Source organism: Hyperolius riggenbachi, chromosome 2 (genome assembly GCF_040937935.1).
Source record: "Hyperolius riggenbachi isolate aHypRig1 chromosome 2, aHypRig1.pri, whole genome shotgun sequence".
Lineage (NCBI taxonomy): Eukaryota > Metazoa > Chordata > Amphibia > Anura > Hyperoliidae > Hyperolius > Hyperolius riggenbachi.
Genome location: NC_090647.1, coordinates 546,627,637 through 546,647,230, shown reverse-complemented (window position 1 = coordinate 546,647,230; position 19,594 = coordinate 546,627,637). Strand labels below are relative to the sequence as shown.

Here is a 19,594-nt window from a genome sequence, read left to right as displayed (position 1 = left end):
TGACTGGCAAGAAGCCGCTGTCCCGAAATTACTGTGATCATATCAGGGAATACAACTCTGCTTTAGCTTTTGCTTCAATGGGCGCCAACATCGCTCAACCACCTGGCCACGGACCGTATGTTTTCAGAGTCCACGGTCAAATTTATTACCAAGTCTCTCCTTTATATACCAATTCTAACACATCACCACAATACGGTCAGTTATATATCTTTGATTTCGCTGAGGCTACCACTCAACGCTTGCAAAACGAATGCAACAGCACTTGCAAGGATCTTGTGTTGATGAAACTAGACAAAATTATACAACAGGTTAATCCCTTCGCTAAGTCTTACATGCAAATGCATGACATTATCAGTCACAGTAGCTCTGTTGCTGCTGTACGAATCGTATTCATGGAAAAAACAAGTCTGGATATCAGAAGGTATAACGCCCCATCCTGTCAAACTGATGTTGCTGCTATCTTTGTAGGGGAAGACGGGGAACCTCCTGCCCAACGCGTCATTTGCACATACCCAACGGGAGACGCTTGCAAGCGTATCTCTGTACTCAATATGAACTGCGATCCCATGGTTTATCCGCTTCTATTCCCTTACGGAGATCCAGGCTGCCACATATAATTGACCCATGTTGAGCACAAGCAAACCGCTAAACGAACACGAGTCACACAACTACAATATTATGCTTACAGGCTTGCCATGCGATCTGCATTTTCCACCTTGCATTCCAGTGGCAAACTCTTCCAGCAATACGTCGTTGACGCGTATGTCCAAACAGAAGGCGCGTGTTTATATTACCTACGCTCTCATCAACAACATTTGCGTGTAGAGCAATACAGGGGACTGCGTGATGCTATCACTGCTAAAGCACAAGACCATAACCTCCGCCCTGGACACTTGATCATTCTTCCCTCTACCTTTCAAGGGAGTCCAAGGTACATGCAACAGAACTACCAAGATGCAATGGCAATTGTCCGCAAATGTGGAAAGCCTGACTTATTTCTAACCTTCACATGCAATCCTACTTGGCCGGAAATCTCCAACGCCATTTCTCCTCATGACCGACCAGAACACAGACCCGACATCGTTGCCCGCGTCTTTCATATCAAACTGCGAGAATTCCTAACAGATATTCTTGACAAGAATATTTTTGGCAATGTTATCGCTTACATATACGTCATTGAGTTCCAAAAACGAGGATTGCCTCATTGCCATATGTTACTTACACTTGACTCACAAAATTTAAAATAAGGACCAAAGATGACATAGACAAGTATGTCTGCGTTGAGCTTCCAAATCCCCAAATACACCGTCGACTTTTCCAAATTGTCACTAAATGCATGTCCATGGACCATGTGGAAGGCTCAAAGCCAACTCATCTTGCATGAAAGACGGCACGTGTACCAAAAGTTTCCCAAAGGACTTCAACGCTGAGACGCAAGAAAACACACAAGGATACCCCATATACCGCAGAAGACGGGACAACTGCCATTGTAGGCAAATACGATATCGACAACCGTTGGATAGTTCCTTACAATCCCTGGCTTTCTCAGAAATGCAATGCGCATATTAATGTTGAAGTATGCGCCTCCATTCAATGTATCAAGTACCTGTATAAGTATGAGTACAAAGAACATAACGCTGCATCCATTGCACTTCACAAGGAGCCAGCCGATGGTGTTTTCCAACATGACAATACAGACTTTTCTTGACGGTAGGTATGTTAGTGCTCCAGAGGCTATATGGCGTGTGAACGAATACAGTCTTTCCGAAAAATCTCACGTTATTACACAATTACGAGTTCATTTGCCAGAACAAGTCACCTTCTTTCATGAAGGTCACGAGAAACAAGCGCTACAAAAACAAGCTAACAAAAACTCTATGCTCTTAGCATGGTTTGAACTGAACAACACAGATCCCGAAGCTGTGGACTTACATCACACACATTATACATTCCAACAGTCGTCTGGAAAATGGAAAAAGAGAATCAGAGGATGCACCAAAGTAATTGGTAGAATGCCTGTTGTTGCCATTAATGACACCGAACGCTATTATCTCAGACTTCTCCTTACCCGTTCCATAGGCGTCAAAAGTTTTCAGCATCTACAAACTGTCAACGGCGTCCAATGTAACACTTTCAAAGAAGCGTACCAATAATTAGGTCTTCTTAACCAATTAGCATTCCTGGACGTGAGTTTCACGTCATGCTCTGTCCCTGCCTGCATTCACTCACGTGAAACTCACGTCCTGCAGTGTAAACAGCGCTGTGCGCGCGCGTGCGCGCGCACGCGAGTCCGCGCGATCCCCTCATTGGTGCATGTGAACAGAAGTTCACAGAACCAATGAGATCGTTTTTACTGTGAATGACAGCTGCCATAGCCAATGGCAGCTCTCATTCACACTGTGACAATGTAAACATTACATTGTTGCCACCTAAAGCTGCTGAAGCCTCAGATCTCTCGTCAGTGTGAGATCTGAGGTGGAGCAGCTTGTGTGCAGAGCTGTGTGAGCTGTGTGATCTACTGTGGAAATAAATTGTATTTTATTGCTGTTTTCTAACCCTTTCCCAGCCTAACTATCCCTTGTGTGTTCAGTACACTGTACTGATCACACTGTACTAATCTAGCTGATCTAGCTGTCCTAGGCCCTTTTTATACTGCCCTCCTCCCCCCCTATTACTGTTTTAGTTTGCTGACCCCTTATTGATCAGTTGATCGTCATCTGATCATCTGATCTTCTGATCTCATCTCTCTCCCACTCACATCACCGTCCTCTCTTCTACTTCCATTCCCAGCACTTCTTTTCCTCATCCTCATTCATATAAAAAAAAAAAAAAAAAAAATCTTTCTATCTATTATCTCTTTATCTTGTTCTGTACCCTATTTATAAAAAATGGCAAAGAGGCGATACACAGAACAGGAGATCGTTGCCTTGATGGAAATCAGCGGCAGCGACGAAGAATCTGACTGCGAATCTGACGGCGAAGAATGGCTGCCGGTTGAACATTCTGACCCGCTGTCAGACGGCGACTCCAGCTCTGATGAAGGTGAAGGGCCATCAGAGCAGGCAAGAGTTGCTACTGTGCATCCTGTTGTCACTGCATCAGTTCCCAGTGGCAGCGACTCTGAGACACAGGCGTCATCAGATCGCAGAGGAGGGAGCACAGCAGGCACTAGTGCTCCAGGGGCAGGCAGCCAGCAGCAAAGTCCTCAGGAACCAATGGACATTTTAGATGGCACTAGTGCTCCAGGGGCTAGCAGCCAGCAGCAAAGTCAGCAAGTACCACTGGACATGTCACACCTACTGTGGGTACCGCCAAACATGCAAGCACCCCAAATCCCTGCTTTCATTGCAAACAGTGGCTTAATGGTTGACATGACAGGGAATATGTCACCAGTCGATGTTTTCCAGCAATTCGTCAATGACGATTTTTTGCAATTTATTGTCGAGCAGACAAATTTGTATGCCTCTCAATTCATTGAGTCCCACCCCAGGTCCACTTATACCCGGAAATGGACACCAACAAACTTGTCGGAGTTGAAAGTGTTTCTAGGCCTAACTTTCAACATGGGGCTAACAAAAAAATCGCAGCTCGCAATGTACTGGAGTACAAATCCCATACACCACACCCCTCTGTACTCATCAACTATGCCAAAGCTGCGTTATCAGATGATCATGAGATTTCTGCATTTCAATGACAATAGTCAAAACAAGAGTCCAGACAATGCAGGCAGAGACCGGCTTTTTAAATTAAGGCCGCTTATAAATCACCTGAATTTAAAATTCAGTGAAATTTGTGTGCCTGGAAGAGAAATCGCAATAGACGAATCTCTAATGCCATTTCATGGCCGGCTTGGATTCAAACAGTTCATCCCCAGTAAACGAGCCAGGTATGGGGTAAAGCTCTATAAGCTTTGCGAAAGCGGATCAGGGTACACCTTTGCATTTCGCATCTATGAGGGGCGAGATAGCCTGCTACAGCCAGAGGGGTGCCCAGCAGATATGGGAGCCAATGGGAAAATTGTGGTGGACCTCATGACCCCCTTACTAAATAAGGGGTATCATCTATTTGTAGACAATTTCTACACCAGCTTGCCACTTTTTAAATTTCTTTTTTCGGCTGACACCGTTGCCTGTGGTACCATCAGGGCAAACCGAAAAGGCTTTCCGCAAGAAGTCCTGAAAAAAAAATTGAAAAAGGGGGAGACTTGTAGTCTGCGCAGCAATGAAGTCCTGGCACTAAAATACAAGGACAAAAAAGATGTGCTTATGCTGTCCACCATGCACACAGAGGGCACAGTGTTAGTGACGTCTCGCCGATCAGAGACTGTCAAGCCTATTGTGATTGATGACTACAACAAGCATATGGGAGCAGTGGATCTGTCCGACCAGATGTTGGCCCCATATTTGGTAGCTAGAAAAACGAAATCCTGGTACAAGAAGGTAGGGATTTATTTGCTACAAATGGCAATGTTCAATGCCCATGTGGCATACAGAAAAGCAGGCAATACCGGGTCATACCTGCAGTTCCAGGAACAGATCATTGCATCTTTCCTTTTTGGATCTGGCACAACACCAGTACGCAGTGACCAATCCCAATGCGAAGACATCATCAGACTCTGCGACAGGCACTTTATGGAAGCACTCCCTCCTAATCCCCTGAAAAAATATCCTCAGAAGAGGTGCAAAGTGTGTGCCAAACATCAAATAAGAAGGGACACAAGATATTACTGTCCAGATTGTCCCTCCCACCCAGGCCTCTGCTTTACTCCGTGTTATAAAATATACCATACGGTCACCAATTATTAGAACCATGCCTATCTCCCAAAAAAAATTCTGTAGCCACCAGCCCTATTTGAAAAAAAAAAAAAAAAAAAAAACTTTTCCAAAAATAAAGAAAATAGACCAGGGGCAGCCTAAGGCATGTGCCATTAATTAAGGGCCACCATTCCCAGCGGGCCACCACATTATATTCTTATTGTTACAGTTGGTCATTGTTTATGACTGTATTTTGTTCATGTTTTTTTTATGTTGCAGTTATACACATAAATGAATATCAAACAATAAAAAAAAGTGTAAAAAGAAAAGTAAAAAGACAAAAAAAGTAAAAAAAAAAAAAAAAAAAAAAAAAAGAGCTAGGCATTGCTGCTACCTCCACGTGGTGCCTGGTGGAAACAGCGAAAGCTGGCAAAATGCAGTGGATATTTCATTTCATTTTATATTTGATTTATCAGCACATAGTGGCTATGCAGTCTCTACGGTGGATGTTGCCATTTGCCCTGCATAGGATACTATATTGACAATGGCGGATGAAGGGGCCACAAATTCTTTCTGCTGCTCCTGCACAGGCTGAATATAATGGTCAACTACATGATCATCTAGTAACAAAATAAGGCTTATGGCACATCATTTTCATCTTGAGAAGCTGAAGAATACATTTTCCAGTGTTTTATTTCAGAGGCACCTGTCACTTTAAAAATGCTTAGCGACAAACTGTCACCAACAGTCAAAAAAATATTTATTTTCAAACAAGTGGTCACACTTGTGCAATTTTCAGCAAAACCACAAAAATGTAACGGACACAATATACCCATCTTTGTATAGCCCTGGATCTCTACTTTTCAAAATGGTGGCATTTGTAGTACTTATTTTCTGTTCTGACACACATAGGACTCTGTGAAGGAAGCGTGACGCTATAAAAAGGAAAGCGGAAAAAATGCCCTTCAAAAATCCAAGTACGCAGGTCTCTTATAAAGGCCCACTACGTGGTCAGCTAGTAACAAAATAAGGCCTATGGCACATCATTTTCATCGTGAGAAGCTGAAGAATACATTTTCCAGTGTTTTATTTCAGTGGCACCTGTCACTTTCAAAATGCTTAGCGACAAACTGTCACCAACAGTCAAAAAAATATTTATTTTCAAACAAGTGGTCACACTTGTGCAATTTTCAGCAAAACCACAAAAATGTAACGGACACAATATACCCATCTTTGTATAGCCCTGGATCTCTACTTTTCAAAATGGTGGCACTTGTAGTACTTATTTTCTGTTCTGACACACATAGGACTCTGTGAAGGAAGCGTGACGCTATAAAAAGGAAAGCGGAAAAAATGCCCTTCAAAAATCCAAGTACGCAGGTCTCTTATAAAGGCCCACTACGTGGTCAGCTAGTAACAAAATAAGGCCTATGGCACATCATTTTCATCGTGAGAAGCTGAAGAATACATTTTCCAGTGTTTTATTTCAGTGGCACCTGTCACTTTCAAAATGCTTAGCGACAAACTGTCACCAACAGTCAAAAAAATATTTATTTTCAAACAAGTGGTCACACTTGTGCAATTTTCAGCAAAACCACAAAAATGTAACGGACACAATATACCCATCTTTGTATAGCCCTGGATCTCTACTTTTCAAAATGGTGGCACTTGTAGTACTTATTTTCTGTTCTGACACACATAGGACTCTGTGAAGGAAGCGTGACGCTATAAAAAGGAAAGCGGAAAAAATGCCCTTCAAAAATCCAAGTACGCAGGTCTCTTATAAAGGCCCACTACGTGGTCAGCTAGTAACAAAATAAGGCCTATGGCACATCATTTTCATCGTGAGAAGCTGAAGAATACATTTTCCAGTGTTTTATTTCAGTGGCACCTGTCACTTTCAAAATGCTTAGCGACAAACTGTCACCAACAGTCAAAAAAATATTTATTTTCAAACAAGTGGTCACACTTGTGCAATTTTCAGCAAAACCACAAAAATGTAACGGACACAATATACCCATCTTTGTATAGCCCTGGATCTCTACTTTTCAAAATGGTGGCACTTGTAGTACTTATTTTCTGTTCTGACACACATAGGACTCTGTGAAGGAAGTGTGACGCTATAAAAAGGAAAGCGGAAAAAATGCCCTTCAAAAATCCAAGTACGCAGGTCTCTTATAAAGGCCCACTACGTGGTCAGCTAGTAACAAAATAAGGCCTATAGCACATCATTTTCATCGTGAGAAGCTGAAGAATACATTTTCCAGTGTTTTATTTCAGTGGCACCTGTCACTTTCAAAATGCTTAGCGACAAACTGTCACCAACAGTCAAAAAAATATTTATTTTCAAACAAGTGGTCACACTTGTGCAATTTTCAGCAAAACCACAAAAATGTAACGGACACAATATACCCATCTTTGTATAGCCCTGGATCTCTACTTTTCAAAATGGTGGCACTTGTAGTACTTATTTTCTGTTCTGACACACATAGGACTCTGTGAAGGAAGTGTGACGCTATAAAAAGGAAAGCGGAAAAAATGCCCTTCAAAAATCCAAGTACGCAGGTCTCTTATAAAGGCCCACTACGTGGTCAGCTAGTAACAAAATAAGGCCTATGGCACATCATTTTAACCAGGAAGGGCCAAAGAACATTTTTTGAAGTGTTTTATATCAAAATCACTTGTCATGTGAAAATTAGGCAGGGTGAAAAGTGACAAAAATGTATATTTTCTGCTTTTACATCTGTTTTTCCTTGTCATATGCATATGAAATAAAATAATTGCTTGGAAACAATATTACTGAGAGATAGCCTAGATTGTCCTGAAAAAAACAACACATGTTTCAATTAGATAGCATAAGTAATTAAAAAGTTATCACTGTATTAAAAGCAACACAGCTGAGTATCAAAATTGTCAGGAATATGAAGGGGGTAAAAACCCAGGAATGCGAAGTGGTTAAAGATGACAATAAATGGGATGACACTCTTACAGAGGCATCCCAGATACGAATGCCATTCTTCTTGCGATAACTTTTCATTTCTTGCCTTCTTCTTTGGTGAACAACACAATGTTCCACGCCTTTGGGACACGCATAAACTCTCCCTTTGTGAGGACCTTCTCACAAAATACTCCCCAGCCACCGCTTCCGTGTATGCTCTCGCGGAAATTAACGACATGCTCCAACCACATGGCCTCAACCTGCACAAATTACACCTACCAACCACTGACATTCTTCCCCTGTGTCATTCATCTGTCACCATCGGCGCTCAGGTTGAACACTCGAACGCTATAGAACACTACGCTAAACTCAACACAGAACAAAAAAATCGCTGTTGACTCAAACATGTTTTTCCTTAGACGGTCCTGCAGGAACAGGGAAAACCTTTGTCTACAAAACTCTGATTCATACCATCAGAGGGAGGGGAGACGTTCCTACAGCTGTAGCATCTACCGGCATTGCTGCAACATTGGTACCGGGTGGACGTACTGCACATTCCGCTTTTAAAATACCTTTGAAGCTGACTAATGCTTCCACATGCAACATCAAACCTACCTCACCACATGCTCAACATCTGCTGCAATCGAAATTGATAATATGGGACGAGGCGCCAATGACACATGCATACGCATTCCAGGCTGTTGACAGGTTATTACGTGACCTCACGGGTGAGACGCAACCATTTGGAGGGAAAACGATACTATTTGGGGGAGATTTCAGACAAATACTCCCCGTCATTATGCGTGGCTCCCGAGCACTTACTGTTGCCACTTGCATTAACAAACAACCTTTGTGGCATCACATGCATGTACTTACACTGACAACAAATATGAGAGCTCTCCCTCATGAAAAATATTTCGCAAAATGGCTCCTCGATGTTGGAGACGGCAAAACCAGAACAGCTGTAACATTGCCTACAGATTGTTTTCCTCTGACTTCTAATCCCGTTCAAGAACTATATGGTGACATCGACTTCTCAACTGTCACTCCCGAAATACTGAGTACCCGAGCTATATTAAGCGTCACCAATGACGACTCGCTACACCTTAACCACTTCAGCCTACAGCTTCGAAAATCTTATGCATCCAAGCAATGTTCACCTCCCATTCATTCGCTAATAACTTTATCGCTACTTATCAAAATTAATTGATCTATATCTCGTTTTTTCCGCCACTAATTAGGCTTTCTTTAGGTAGTACATTTTGCTAAGAGCCACTTTACTGTAAATACATTTTAACAGGAAGATTAAGATAGAAATGGAAAAAAAACATTATTTCTCAGTTTTTAGCCATTATAGTTTAAAATTAATACATGCTACAGTAATTAAAACCCATGCATTTTATGTGCCCATTTGTCCCGCTTATTACACCATTTAAATTACGTCCCTATCACAATTTATGGCGCCGATATTTTATTTAGAAATAAAGGTGCATTTTTTCAATTTGCGTCGATCACTATTTACAAGCTTATAATTTTAAAAAATGTAATAAGATACTCTCTTGACATGTATATTTAAAAAGTTCAGACCCTTAGGTAACTATTTATGTAGTTTTTTTTTTTTTAATTGTAATTTTTTTTATTATTTTTTTTAATACAAAAATGTATTTGGGTAATTTTAGTTTGGGAGGTAAATAGCCAATTTTAGATGTAAAATAATGTATTTTTTATTCAATACAGGTATGTGGGTGCAGTTTACTATTTGGCCACAAGATGGCCACATTCAAAAAGTTCCTAGATGCGAACGATGTCGCATCTAGGAACTAAAATGAAGAGAAGTTGTTTCCTGGGGGCAGAAATACCACGCTCTCTGATGAGAAAGCGTCGGTATTTCTGCCGGGGACTTGGATCGGTGAATGGGAATTATATTCCCATTCACTGATCGGGGGGGCAGCGGGAGGTAGCGGGGGCGCGCGCGGGCGCGCGCCCGATCGCGCGCAACACACGGCTGCAGCACCACTGCCTATCTGGACGGATATATGCGTCCAGATATGGCGAAGTGGTTAATGAACAAGTACTGAAACGTATCACTACCCACGAAGTAACTTTCACCAGTGTTGACTCCATTGTCACTGACGATCTTGCAGATCAACTTTCATTCCCAGAAGAATTTCTTAACAGTCTTACTCCCACTGGCATGCCTCTGCATAAACTGAAAATTAAAATTGGTGCAGTCATTATGCTTCTCAGAAACCTCCTGCCAGCAAGAGGTCTGTGTAATGGCACTGGACTGACTGTCACGAACATTCACCGCAATGTACTGGAGTGTAAAACTATCGCAGCTGCTACCCCACAAACTGTGATTATTCCCCGCATTTCCCTCACCCCATCAGATTCAAATTTGCCTTTTACTTTTACATGCAGACAATTTCCCGTTAAATTATCTTTTGCTATGACAATGAATACGGCACAGGGGCAAACTTTCAACAAGATATGCCTGTACCTACCAAAACCAGTATTCAGTCACGGACATCTGTATGTTGCTCTGTCCAGAGTTCCATCTTTTCATTCCCTAAGGCCTCTTGCACACTGCAAGTGATTCCGATTCAGATTCCGCTTTTTAATCAGTTTTTACATCCGATTCAGATTCCGATTTGCAGTGTGCAGGGAGCAAACTGCAAATCGGAATCTGAATCGGATGTAAAAACTGATTAAAAAGCGGAATCTGAATCGGAATCACTTGCAGTGTGCAAGAGGCCTTACAGTGATAACCTCAAACCCACCCCATCTGCACAACTGTGTCTATCAGGAAGTCTTCACGCATTAATAATTATGTGGCATATGCTACGACACGGGTCGGCTAGTATCTATATATTGCTGTATATTTATATGTAACCCTGCCCTCCCACTGATGTTTAGCCTAGGCTATTTATTTATGCAGCCTCCTGCCTCAGAGCACTCTGGGAGACCGGTGTTGTTTCTGCTCACTGCGGAAAATACAACAAACTCTTTTACTTCCCAGTAGCACTCCCGTCCATGTACAAGAGTGGCTGCACTGAGCAGCCGGAACTGCGGCCCGCACAGAGCCGCTGGTGCATGGAGGTAAAAGGCGTGCACGGGCGGCTCCATGCTACTGGGCAAACGCAGGCCATATTTACGTTTGAGGAGATGCAAAAGAAATCCGAACTGATGCAAATTTCTACACTTATTTCTGCAGCTTGAAAACTGACCAATCAAATGCCGCAATGGTAGAATTTAATTAGCCCATTTTCAAGATGCATAAAATTAGCATAAATATTTGCTGGCACTCTAAACTGTTTGCCTCTTAGTCATTAGTTCTGGGCGTAACTAAAAGCCCCCGGGCCCCCCTGCAGAAAATGTGAGCAGGCCCCCCTCCCCTCCGCCCCCCCCCCCATGGCCCGCTTGTGGCCGTTTTGGGGGCTGGAGGGGTCGCAGCATGAGGGGAAAGCTATGGCCATACTCGGCGGGGAGGGGGGGAAGGTCACCTCGGGCTTTCCCCTCTGTGTTCCCCTCCAGCTTCTAGCTATACAAGTGCAGCGAGCGGAGCGGCGGGCAGCGGCAGGCAAACATTGCTTTCCCCTCATGGTGCGACCCCTCCAGCCCCCCAAAACAGCCACCCCGGAGCGGGGGGGGAGGGCTCGCATGGGCTGCATTCCCTATTGTTACGCCCATGGTTCTGCTCCTCTACATCTCCATAAAAATGACTATTTCCTGATTGGTTCGTACCAAAGCTCTGTCCACTGACTTCATTTTATGAAAACAGACATTGAGGATTTGTCAGTCTCAGGTGATGAGGCACAGAGGAAACAGTTTACATGAGGGTGCAATTGGAGGGTGAGCCTTATCTTCCTGAGCATACAGTTAGTATGCTAACAGGAAGTTACGCGTGGATGTGTTCATAGCTCCCAACTGTCCCTCTTTTTGAGGGGCAGTCCCTCTTTGGGAGCCCTGTCTCTCTTTCCTCCTCATGTGTCCCTCTTTCAGGAGTTTGTCCCTCTTTCTATGTAAACATGTGTATTTCTCTACAGAAAAATGTGTTTAATTGGCTCTAAACTTTATTCTCATCTTTTAAATTAATATATACCTTATTTTCATATCTTACTATTAAGGAAAATGGACCAAGATCGAAAAGGAACAGTGTGGTTTTAATTATAAAACAACATATTTTTCTTTCAAGATCTTTATGGTATGTGTGACTAGGGGTGTGACGGGGGTGTGATTAGGGGTGTGGCAGGGGCATGGCTTAAAGAGAAACTCCAATCTAGAATTGAACTTTATCCCAATCAGTAGCTGATACCCCCTTTTACATGAGAAATATAATGATTTTCCCAAACAGACCATCAGGGGGCTCTGTATGACTGATTTTGTGCTGAAACCCCTCCCACAAGAAGCTCTGGGACCGCGGTACTCTGGGCAAACTGCCACAATGTAACAATGTTCACAGACAGGAAATAGCTGTTACAGCTGTCTCTAACAGCCAAAACAGCTAGGAGCAGCTACATAACCTGCCCACAGTAAAAATGTCACCATGTAATAAATGTCAGAATGTAAATCGGGGAGAGTAAAGATTTTACAATGAGCAAACACTGACTAAATCATTTATACATAATTATGGTAAAAAATGAAGCACTTTTTTTACAACATTATTTTCACTGGAGTTCCTCTTTAAGTGTCCTTTTTCTCATCTTAAAAAGTTGGGAGGTACGATGTGTTACTTACGTTAGGCATCTAATTGATGGCGGCGATCATTGATACCAGCACTTTGATCAATTCACTGATTGGTGTACTAGTGCACTGCAATAGAGGAAGGGTCACAGGAGCATGCTGCCCATAGAAGAGAGAAAACGAATATCTACGCCTCTAGACCAGTAAGAGACCCACCACAGGGCATAGATAGGCTGACGCGGCTAGTGGTTAAGCTCCGCTTAGCGCAGGAAGCGGATCCTAATGTTAAAAATATGATCCACCTCCGCAAAAGACGGAACACAAAGTCTGAACTTTGCCCATTTTCCTGGACCCCCCAGGAAAATGTATGCAATGAAAGCCTATGAGAACAGACAGTGCCCACTCTCACTAGGCTAGTCGCTGCGCCTGCTTGGGTCGATTTGCTTGCTGCTGTGACGTAAATACTCTGGCAACTCCATGCAGCTGACTCCATTGCTTACTTCTTAAACAGTTCTAACAAGCTGGGTGGACTGTTCTGCACGATAATAAGAAACTTCTTAAATCCTACTTAATAGTGGCAGTTTAGAGTAAATTTCTAGAACTGCACTACAGTTACGGAAAGTGCAAATCCACCCCTAAACTGCAACAGATTGAGAAGTGCTTAATAGCAGTTCTACAGATAGTGCAGCAGTGCAGGCTAGACATGATTTGTGAAGGGCTCCTCCCCCTGCTGAATTCCTCCTCAGAGCCTGCCAGTATCAATACAGCAGATGTATTGGTTACCGCGGCAATAGCAATTTCCCTCACACACTGCACTGTCTGAGAAACTACACTATCTAGTTATTTCTTAAGATGCCTGAGACAGTTCTGCATGAATGTATAAAAACCTACCAATATTTTGTCTCAGACACTCTTGATAAATGTCCCGCACAGATCGGGGCCAGGCAAAGGACCAATAGGAATTGTCAGCAACAGAGAGGATTCTCATTGGTTTACGGGAGAGACCAATGAAAATTCTCCCTTTTGCTAGGGAGAATTTGTCTATTGTCTCTTATGGGGAAACCCCATGCTCCTCCGGGCTGTGTACCGTGGGACTGAGCGGTGGCAGGATCCGTGAGTTGTGATGGGGACGAGCGGACATAATTGACGGGGGACATGGGATCGAAGCAGATGGGCAGACGGTGAAGATTGCTGCAAGTGGATTCAAAATTGACAGAACGCAGCCGCCTAGCAGAGGCGCTTACCATGCCCAGTTTGCACCCACTCTAATGTGAACTGGCCCTAAAAGTCTTGGTTTTATTATAAAACTGTATATGATATATATATATATTGGCTCAATGATAGACTAGGCATACCATTTGTGATCAGCAGGAAGAGGAAGGCTGCTGAAACAACTGTCCCCAACCGCATGGCTGCAACCAAACACCTAGAATATAACAGAAACTACATATAAATTCAGTTATCTACATATTAGGAGAGCAAATATGAGCAAACACATACAAATAATGAAAAGAGAGAAAAAGATAGAGGGAGATTTATATCTTTACACTGACTAGTGCACCCTCAAGAGGACCACCTAGACCAACTATACATGGTCCACCTATGGCAGCTATACTCCCACTAGTACACTCCAAAGAGGTCCACCTAGAACTTGTATAGAAGGTCCACCTACAGCAGCTATACATTCCCTAGTGCACTCCCAAGAGGTCCACCTAGACTAACTAACTATACAAGGTCCACTTACAGCAGCCATACACCCACTAGTACAGTCCCAAGAGGTCCAACTTGAGCCTCTATAGAAGGTCCACCTACAGCAGCTATACACCCACTAGGGCACTCCCAAGAGGTCCACCTAGACTGATACAAGGTCCACTTACAGCAGCTATATACCCAGTAGTGCACTCCCAAGAGGTCCACCTAGAGCTTCTATAGAAGGTCCAACTGCAGCATATATACAGTGGTTTGCAAGTATTCGGCCCCCTTGAAGTTTTCCACATTTTGTCACATTACTGCCACAAACATGAATCAATTTTATTGGAATTCCACTTGACAGACCAATACAAAGGGGTGTACACGTGAGAAGTGGAACGAAAATCATACATGATTCCAAACATTTTTTACAAATAAATAACTGCAACGTGGGGTGTGCGTAATTATTCAGTCCCCTGAGTCAATACTTTGTAGAACCACCTTTTGCTGAAATTACAGCTGCCAGTCTATTAGGGTATGTCTCTACCAGCTTTGCACATCTAGAGACAGAAATCCTTGCCCATTTGCAAAACAGCTCCAGCCCAGTTAGATGGACAGCGTTTGTGAATAGGAGTTTTCAGATCTTGCCACAGATTCTTGATTGGATTTAGATCTGGACTTTGACTAGGCCATTGTAACACATGGATATGTTTTGTTTCAAACCATTCCATTGTTGCCCTGGCTTTATGTTTAGGGTCTTTGTCCTGCTGGAAGGTGAACCTCCGCCCCAGTCTCAAGTCTTTTGTAGACTTCAAGAAGTTTTCTTCCAAGATTGCCCTGTATTTGGCTCCATCCATCTTCCCATCAACTCTGACCAGCTTCCCTGTCCCTGCTGAAGAGAAGCACCCCCAGAGCATGATGCTGCCACCACCATATTTGACAGTGGGGATGGTGTGTTCTTAATAGTGATGTGCAGTGTTAGTTTTCTGCCACACATAGCGTTTTGCATTTTGGCCAAACAGTTCCATTTTGGTCTCATCTGACCAGAGCACCTTCTTCCACATGTTTGCTGTGTCCCCCACATGGCTTGTGGCAAACTGCAAACAGGACTTCTTATGCTTTTCTGTTAACAATGGCTTTCTTCTTGCCACTCTTCCATAAAGGCCAATTTTGTGCAGTGCACAACTAATAGTTGTCCTATGGACAGATTCCCCCAGCTGAGCTGTAGATCTCTGCAGCTCGTCCAGAGTCACCATGGGCCTCTTGATTGCATTTCTGATCAGCGCTCTTCTTGTTCAGCCCGTGAGTTTAGGTGCACGGCCTTGTCTCTGTAGGTTTACAGTTGTGCCATACTCCTTCCATTTCTGAATGATCACTTGAACAGTGCTCCGTGGGATCTTCAAGGCTTTGGAAATCTTTTTGTAGCCTAAGCCTGCTTTAAATTTCTCGATAACTTTATCCCTGACCTGTCTGGTGTGGTCTTTGGACTTCATGGTGTTGTTGCTCCCAATATTCTCTTAGACAACCTCTGAGGCCGTCACAGAGCAGCTTTATTTGTACTGACATTAAATTACACACAGGTGCACTCTATTTAGTCATTAGCACTCATCAGGCAATGTCTATGGGCAACTCACTGCACTCAGACCAAAGGGGGCTGAATAATTACGCACACTCAACTTTGCAGTTATTGATTTGTAAAAAATAAGATAAATTACTGATACCGGCGCCCTCAGTACTTGATAATAAAATACTTTAATAAAATAACAGTGACAGAAATACCACAATAAAATTAATGTGTTCTAAAAGACATTTCATGCACACATACATACAGATCACAACTGCCACTCAGTAACCAACACTCCTCAATGTTCTCCTCTGAAGGCAATACACCTGTCTATCAATAGTGCACTATTGAACTGCTTCTTTGGGTCAAACGGATTTCCGTATAGAAACTTGAGCGGCAGAACTTTCACGTTAATGTTGCGTTTCATGCACTTCAATAGCGTTCCTCGAACGTTCTACCCGCCTTTATATGGCGGCTTAGTTGCAACAACAGATCAGTGCAGTTTTCCACAAATTAGCTAATTTACTTGTGGAAATATTGTGCTTGGAGACCTGTTGATTTAAGAAAATCCCCCTGCTGTTGGAGGTGCTTTTTTAGATTGATGTTTTGACACCAATTGCTGCTATTTAAGTCCTGCTGCTTTGTGGAAAACTGCACTGATCTGTTGTTGCAACTAAGCCGCCATATAAAGGCGGGTAGAACGTTCGAGGAACGCTATTGAAGTGCATGAAACGCAACATTAACGTGAAAGTTCTGCCGCTCAAGTTTCTATACGGAAATCCGTTTGACCCAAAGAAGCAGTTCAATAGTGCACTATTGATAGACAGGTGTATTGCCTTTAGAGGAGAACATTGAGGAGTGTTGGTTACTGAGTGGCAGTTGTGATCTGTATGTATGTGTGCATGAAATGTCTTTTAGAACACATTAATTTTATTGTGGTATTTCTGTCACTGTTATTTTATTAAAGTATTTTATTATCAAGTACTGAGGGCGCCGGTATCAGTAATTTATCTTATTTGAATTTTTGGTGGGGATGAGAGTTAACCCCTTGAGTACTGCTGCAGCCCGATTGGATTAAAGTGAAAAATCTCAGCGCCCCAACACTGTTTTTATTGGTTTATTGGATTTGTAAAAAATGTTTGGGATCATATATGATTTTCATTCCACTTCTCACGTGTACACCACTTTGTATTGGTCTTTCACGTGGAATTCCAATAAAATTGATTCATGTTTGTGGCAGTTATGTGACAAAATGTGGAAAACTTCAAGGGGCCCGAATACTTTTGCTAACCACTGTATATAAACCCAATGGAGCACTCCCAAGAGGTCCACCTAGAGCAATACAACAGCTATACATCCACTAGTGCACTCCTAAAAGGTCCACTTAGACCACCTATACAAAGTCCACCTACAGTAGCTATACACCTACTAGTGCACTCCCAAGAGGTCCACCTACAGCAGCTGTACACCCTTTATCTCTTTCTCTCTCTCTATCTCCCTGTATCTATTCCTCTACCTATCCATCACTCTGTATATCTATCTCTGTTGGTCTATCTATCTATGGAGTTGATGCTGTAAACTGTGGTAATATTGCTACAGTAATGCACGTTGCTAATGAGCATGACTGTTAGTAATGCGCACTACCTTAGCAACGTTCACACTCGAACTAGTAACAGTAATATTGCCCTGGGCTGTCTGCGCACACCAATATTACTGTAGTTTAGTGCATCAATCCCGATGTATCTTTCTGTCTATCAATCAGTATTGTTTTTGCTCTGACACTGCAGACCATTATCATAGACTCACCTCCGCCTGTAAAGATTCGGATAGAGTGTCAGCACTGAGCTTCACAAGTGCTTGTATTAATAGAATGGATTTTATTTGCACTAGGAGTGTTTGTTTAAGCACATCATGTCCTAGACATGGTGAACCTAGAAAATATTTTCCACTTGTTACAACACTATCAAATACGGTACGAGATGAACAAACACAGACTCCCACCACCATGGAGCAAAGTCTTAAATAAAGGACTCTCTGTCGCAAATTAATCTCTTTTTTAGGCCTTTTTCACACTGACCGCTGAAGAACGGATACGTTTTACCTGATCAGTTGTTCCACAGCAGTGCATTGTGAACAGCTTTCAGTGAACTGACCCATATGGAAACATGGACATTGGGCTGCACATCAATTGTCCGTTCAGTTATAACTGACAGCAACTGATTCAGTGTGAATGGACCAATACCAGCAAAACCCATGCCCTCTTCACCTCTTCCCCAGCATCTATTCTACCCCAACCGGCCTGTGTGTGGTCTGTTCAACAAGGGAGGCTTAGAACCTCTCAAGCCTCAGCCTCGTGAGACACTTATCCTATGATTACATGGTAGCCAGTGCCTGAAACATCGACATACCAGGAGCCTAGTCAATTTCATGTTGGGTCCTTCACTGCTATAGCACACTTATACTGTGTTCTCTCTCCAGATCCCGATCCTATTTAGGTTGGACTTGATCACTCTACAACAATCTCTACACAACGGTGGCTCCTAACTTTTCCCAGGAAGTGTAAGACTTCAGACTTTTCTCCATTCCCACTACCTCCAAGTCCTGGATTTGTTGCCTTATACTCGAACCCTGTATGGCGTCTATCAAGCAGTGGCTCTCACCTTATTACATTGCCTGCGGCTAGGGAAGGTATTCTCCTGCTCTTCCAGTATAACTGTTCCACATATCAATCCTGTTGGCTAGAGATCCCTGATCTGGTCATTCCTCCCATGTACAATACAGACTTTTTTATATTCCATGCTACCTGCTGCTGACTCTGTATAAGGGTTCATATTTCACGATTATCACTACTGCCAATGTTTCCTATCCAGCAATCGTGTTGGCCACTGATGTTACATTGGGCTTCAATATTCCCATTGCCTTCCTGACTGCACCATGGACAAGAAACTCTGCTTACACTCTTTTTCGTTATGGTTTTCCTGGATATGAACAATCTAGCCCACCTCTCCCATACTTTGGTGGCCGTTTTTTGATTATATGCCTTCACTGTTTATTGTTTCTGGTTTTTTTTTCTATCTTTCCTATACCACAGCTAGTAGGACTTTTGTCATATTGTTCAGTCTGGTTTGGTTATAATTATACATGTGTGCATTTTTTATGCTGATCTATATGTTTTACCTGTACATGTTTTTATTCTCAATCGCCAGTAGATGGTGTTGTTGGTTAACAAATGATTTCTTTAGTTATGCCATGAGAGGTATATCACTGCCATCTAGTGGCCGATTAGTATAATTATTATTATTTAGTATTTATATAGCGCCGACATATTACGCAGCGCTGTACAGTGTATATATATATATATATATTGTCTTGTCACTAACTGTCCCTCAAAGGAGCTCACAATCTAATCCCTACCATTGCCATATGTCTATATTATGCAATGTAAGTACTGTAGTCTAGGGCCAATGTTTTTTAGGGGGAGCCAATTAACTTATCTATATATAATGATATATATATATATATATATATATATTATATGAAATTGTAAAGTGAAATTGGAAGCAGAAATAACTTAAAATCAAGCTGCTGATTGGTCTGATAGAATCTCAAAATGTAGTATAGATATTTGGAACAAAACATGAGTATTAATTTAAATAGATCCGTAATCAGAATTAAGAATCAAAATAAAACGAATAAAAACAAAATAAGAATAAGTACACACAGTGGCGTAAGTAAACTCAATAAGGCCTCCCTGCAGAAATGGTAGCATGGGGCCCCCTTGGTCCCCTAAATTAGATACTTCTGCTACTCTCTACTCTGCATGGTGGGGGAGGTTGCAGGAGCGGTTTTTGCAAGAAAACAGGGAGTCTTTTTTGCTAACTGGCTGTTGGGTAGAGGGAGGAGGAGGGGCTCCCAAAGCCTCTGGACCCCCTGCGATTGCGGAGGTCGCAGGGCTAATTGCTGCAC

The 19,594-nt window shown here is 42.6% G+C and overlaps 1 protein-coding gene across 1 annotated transcript in view; it reads right to left on the bottom strand.

Moving 5' to 3' along the window:
• Positions 1-17,493, bottom strand: part of LOC137545108 (myelin protein zero-like protein 1) — a 31,742-nt gene extending 14,249 nt beyond the window's left edge. The window contains exons 1-2 of the mRNA XM_068266221.1: positions 17,435-17,493; positions 13,731-13,801 (exon numbers count right to left, since the gene is read on the bottom strand). Of these exons, the coding sequence (XP_068122322.1) occupies positions 13,731-13,785 (55 nt within the window). The 5' untranslated portion in view covers positions 13,786-13,801; positions 17,435-17,493. The remainder of the gene's footprint in view (positions 1-13,730; positions 13,802-17,434) is intronic.
• Between the last annotated feature and the right edge of the window lie 2,101 nt (positions 17,494-19,594).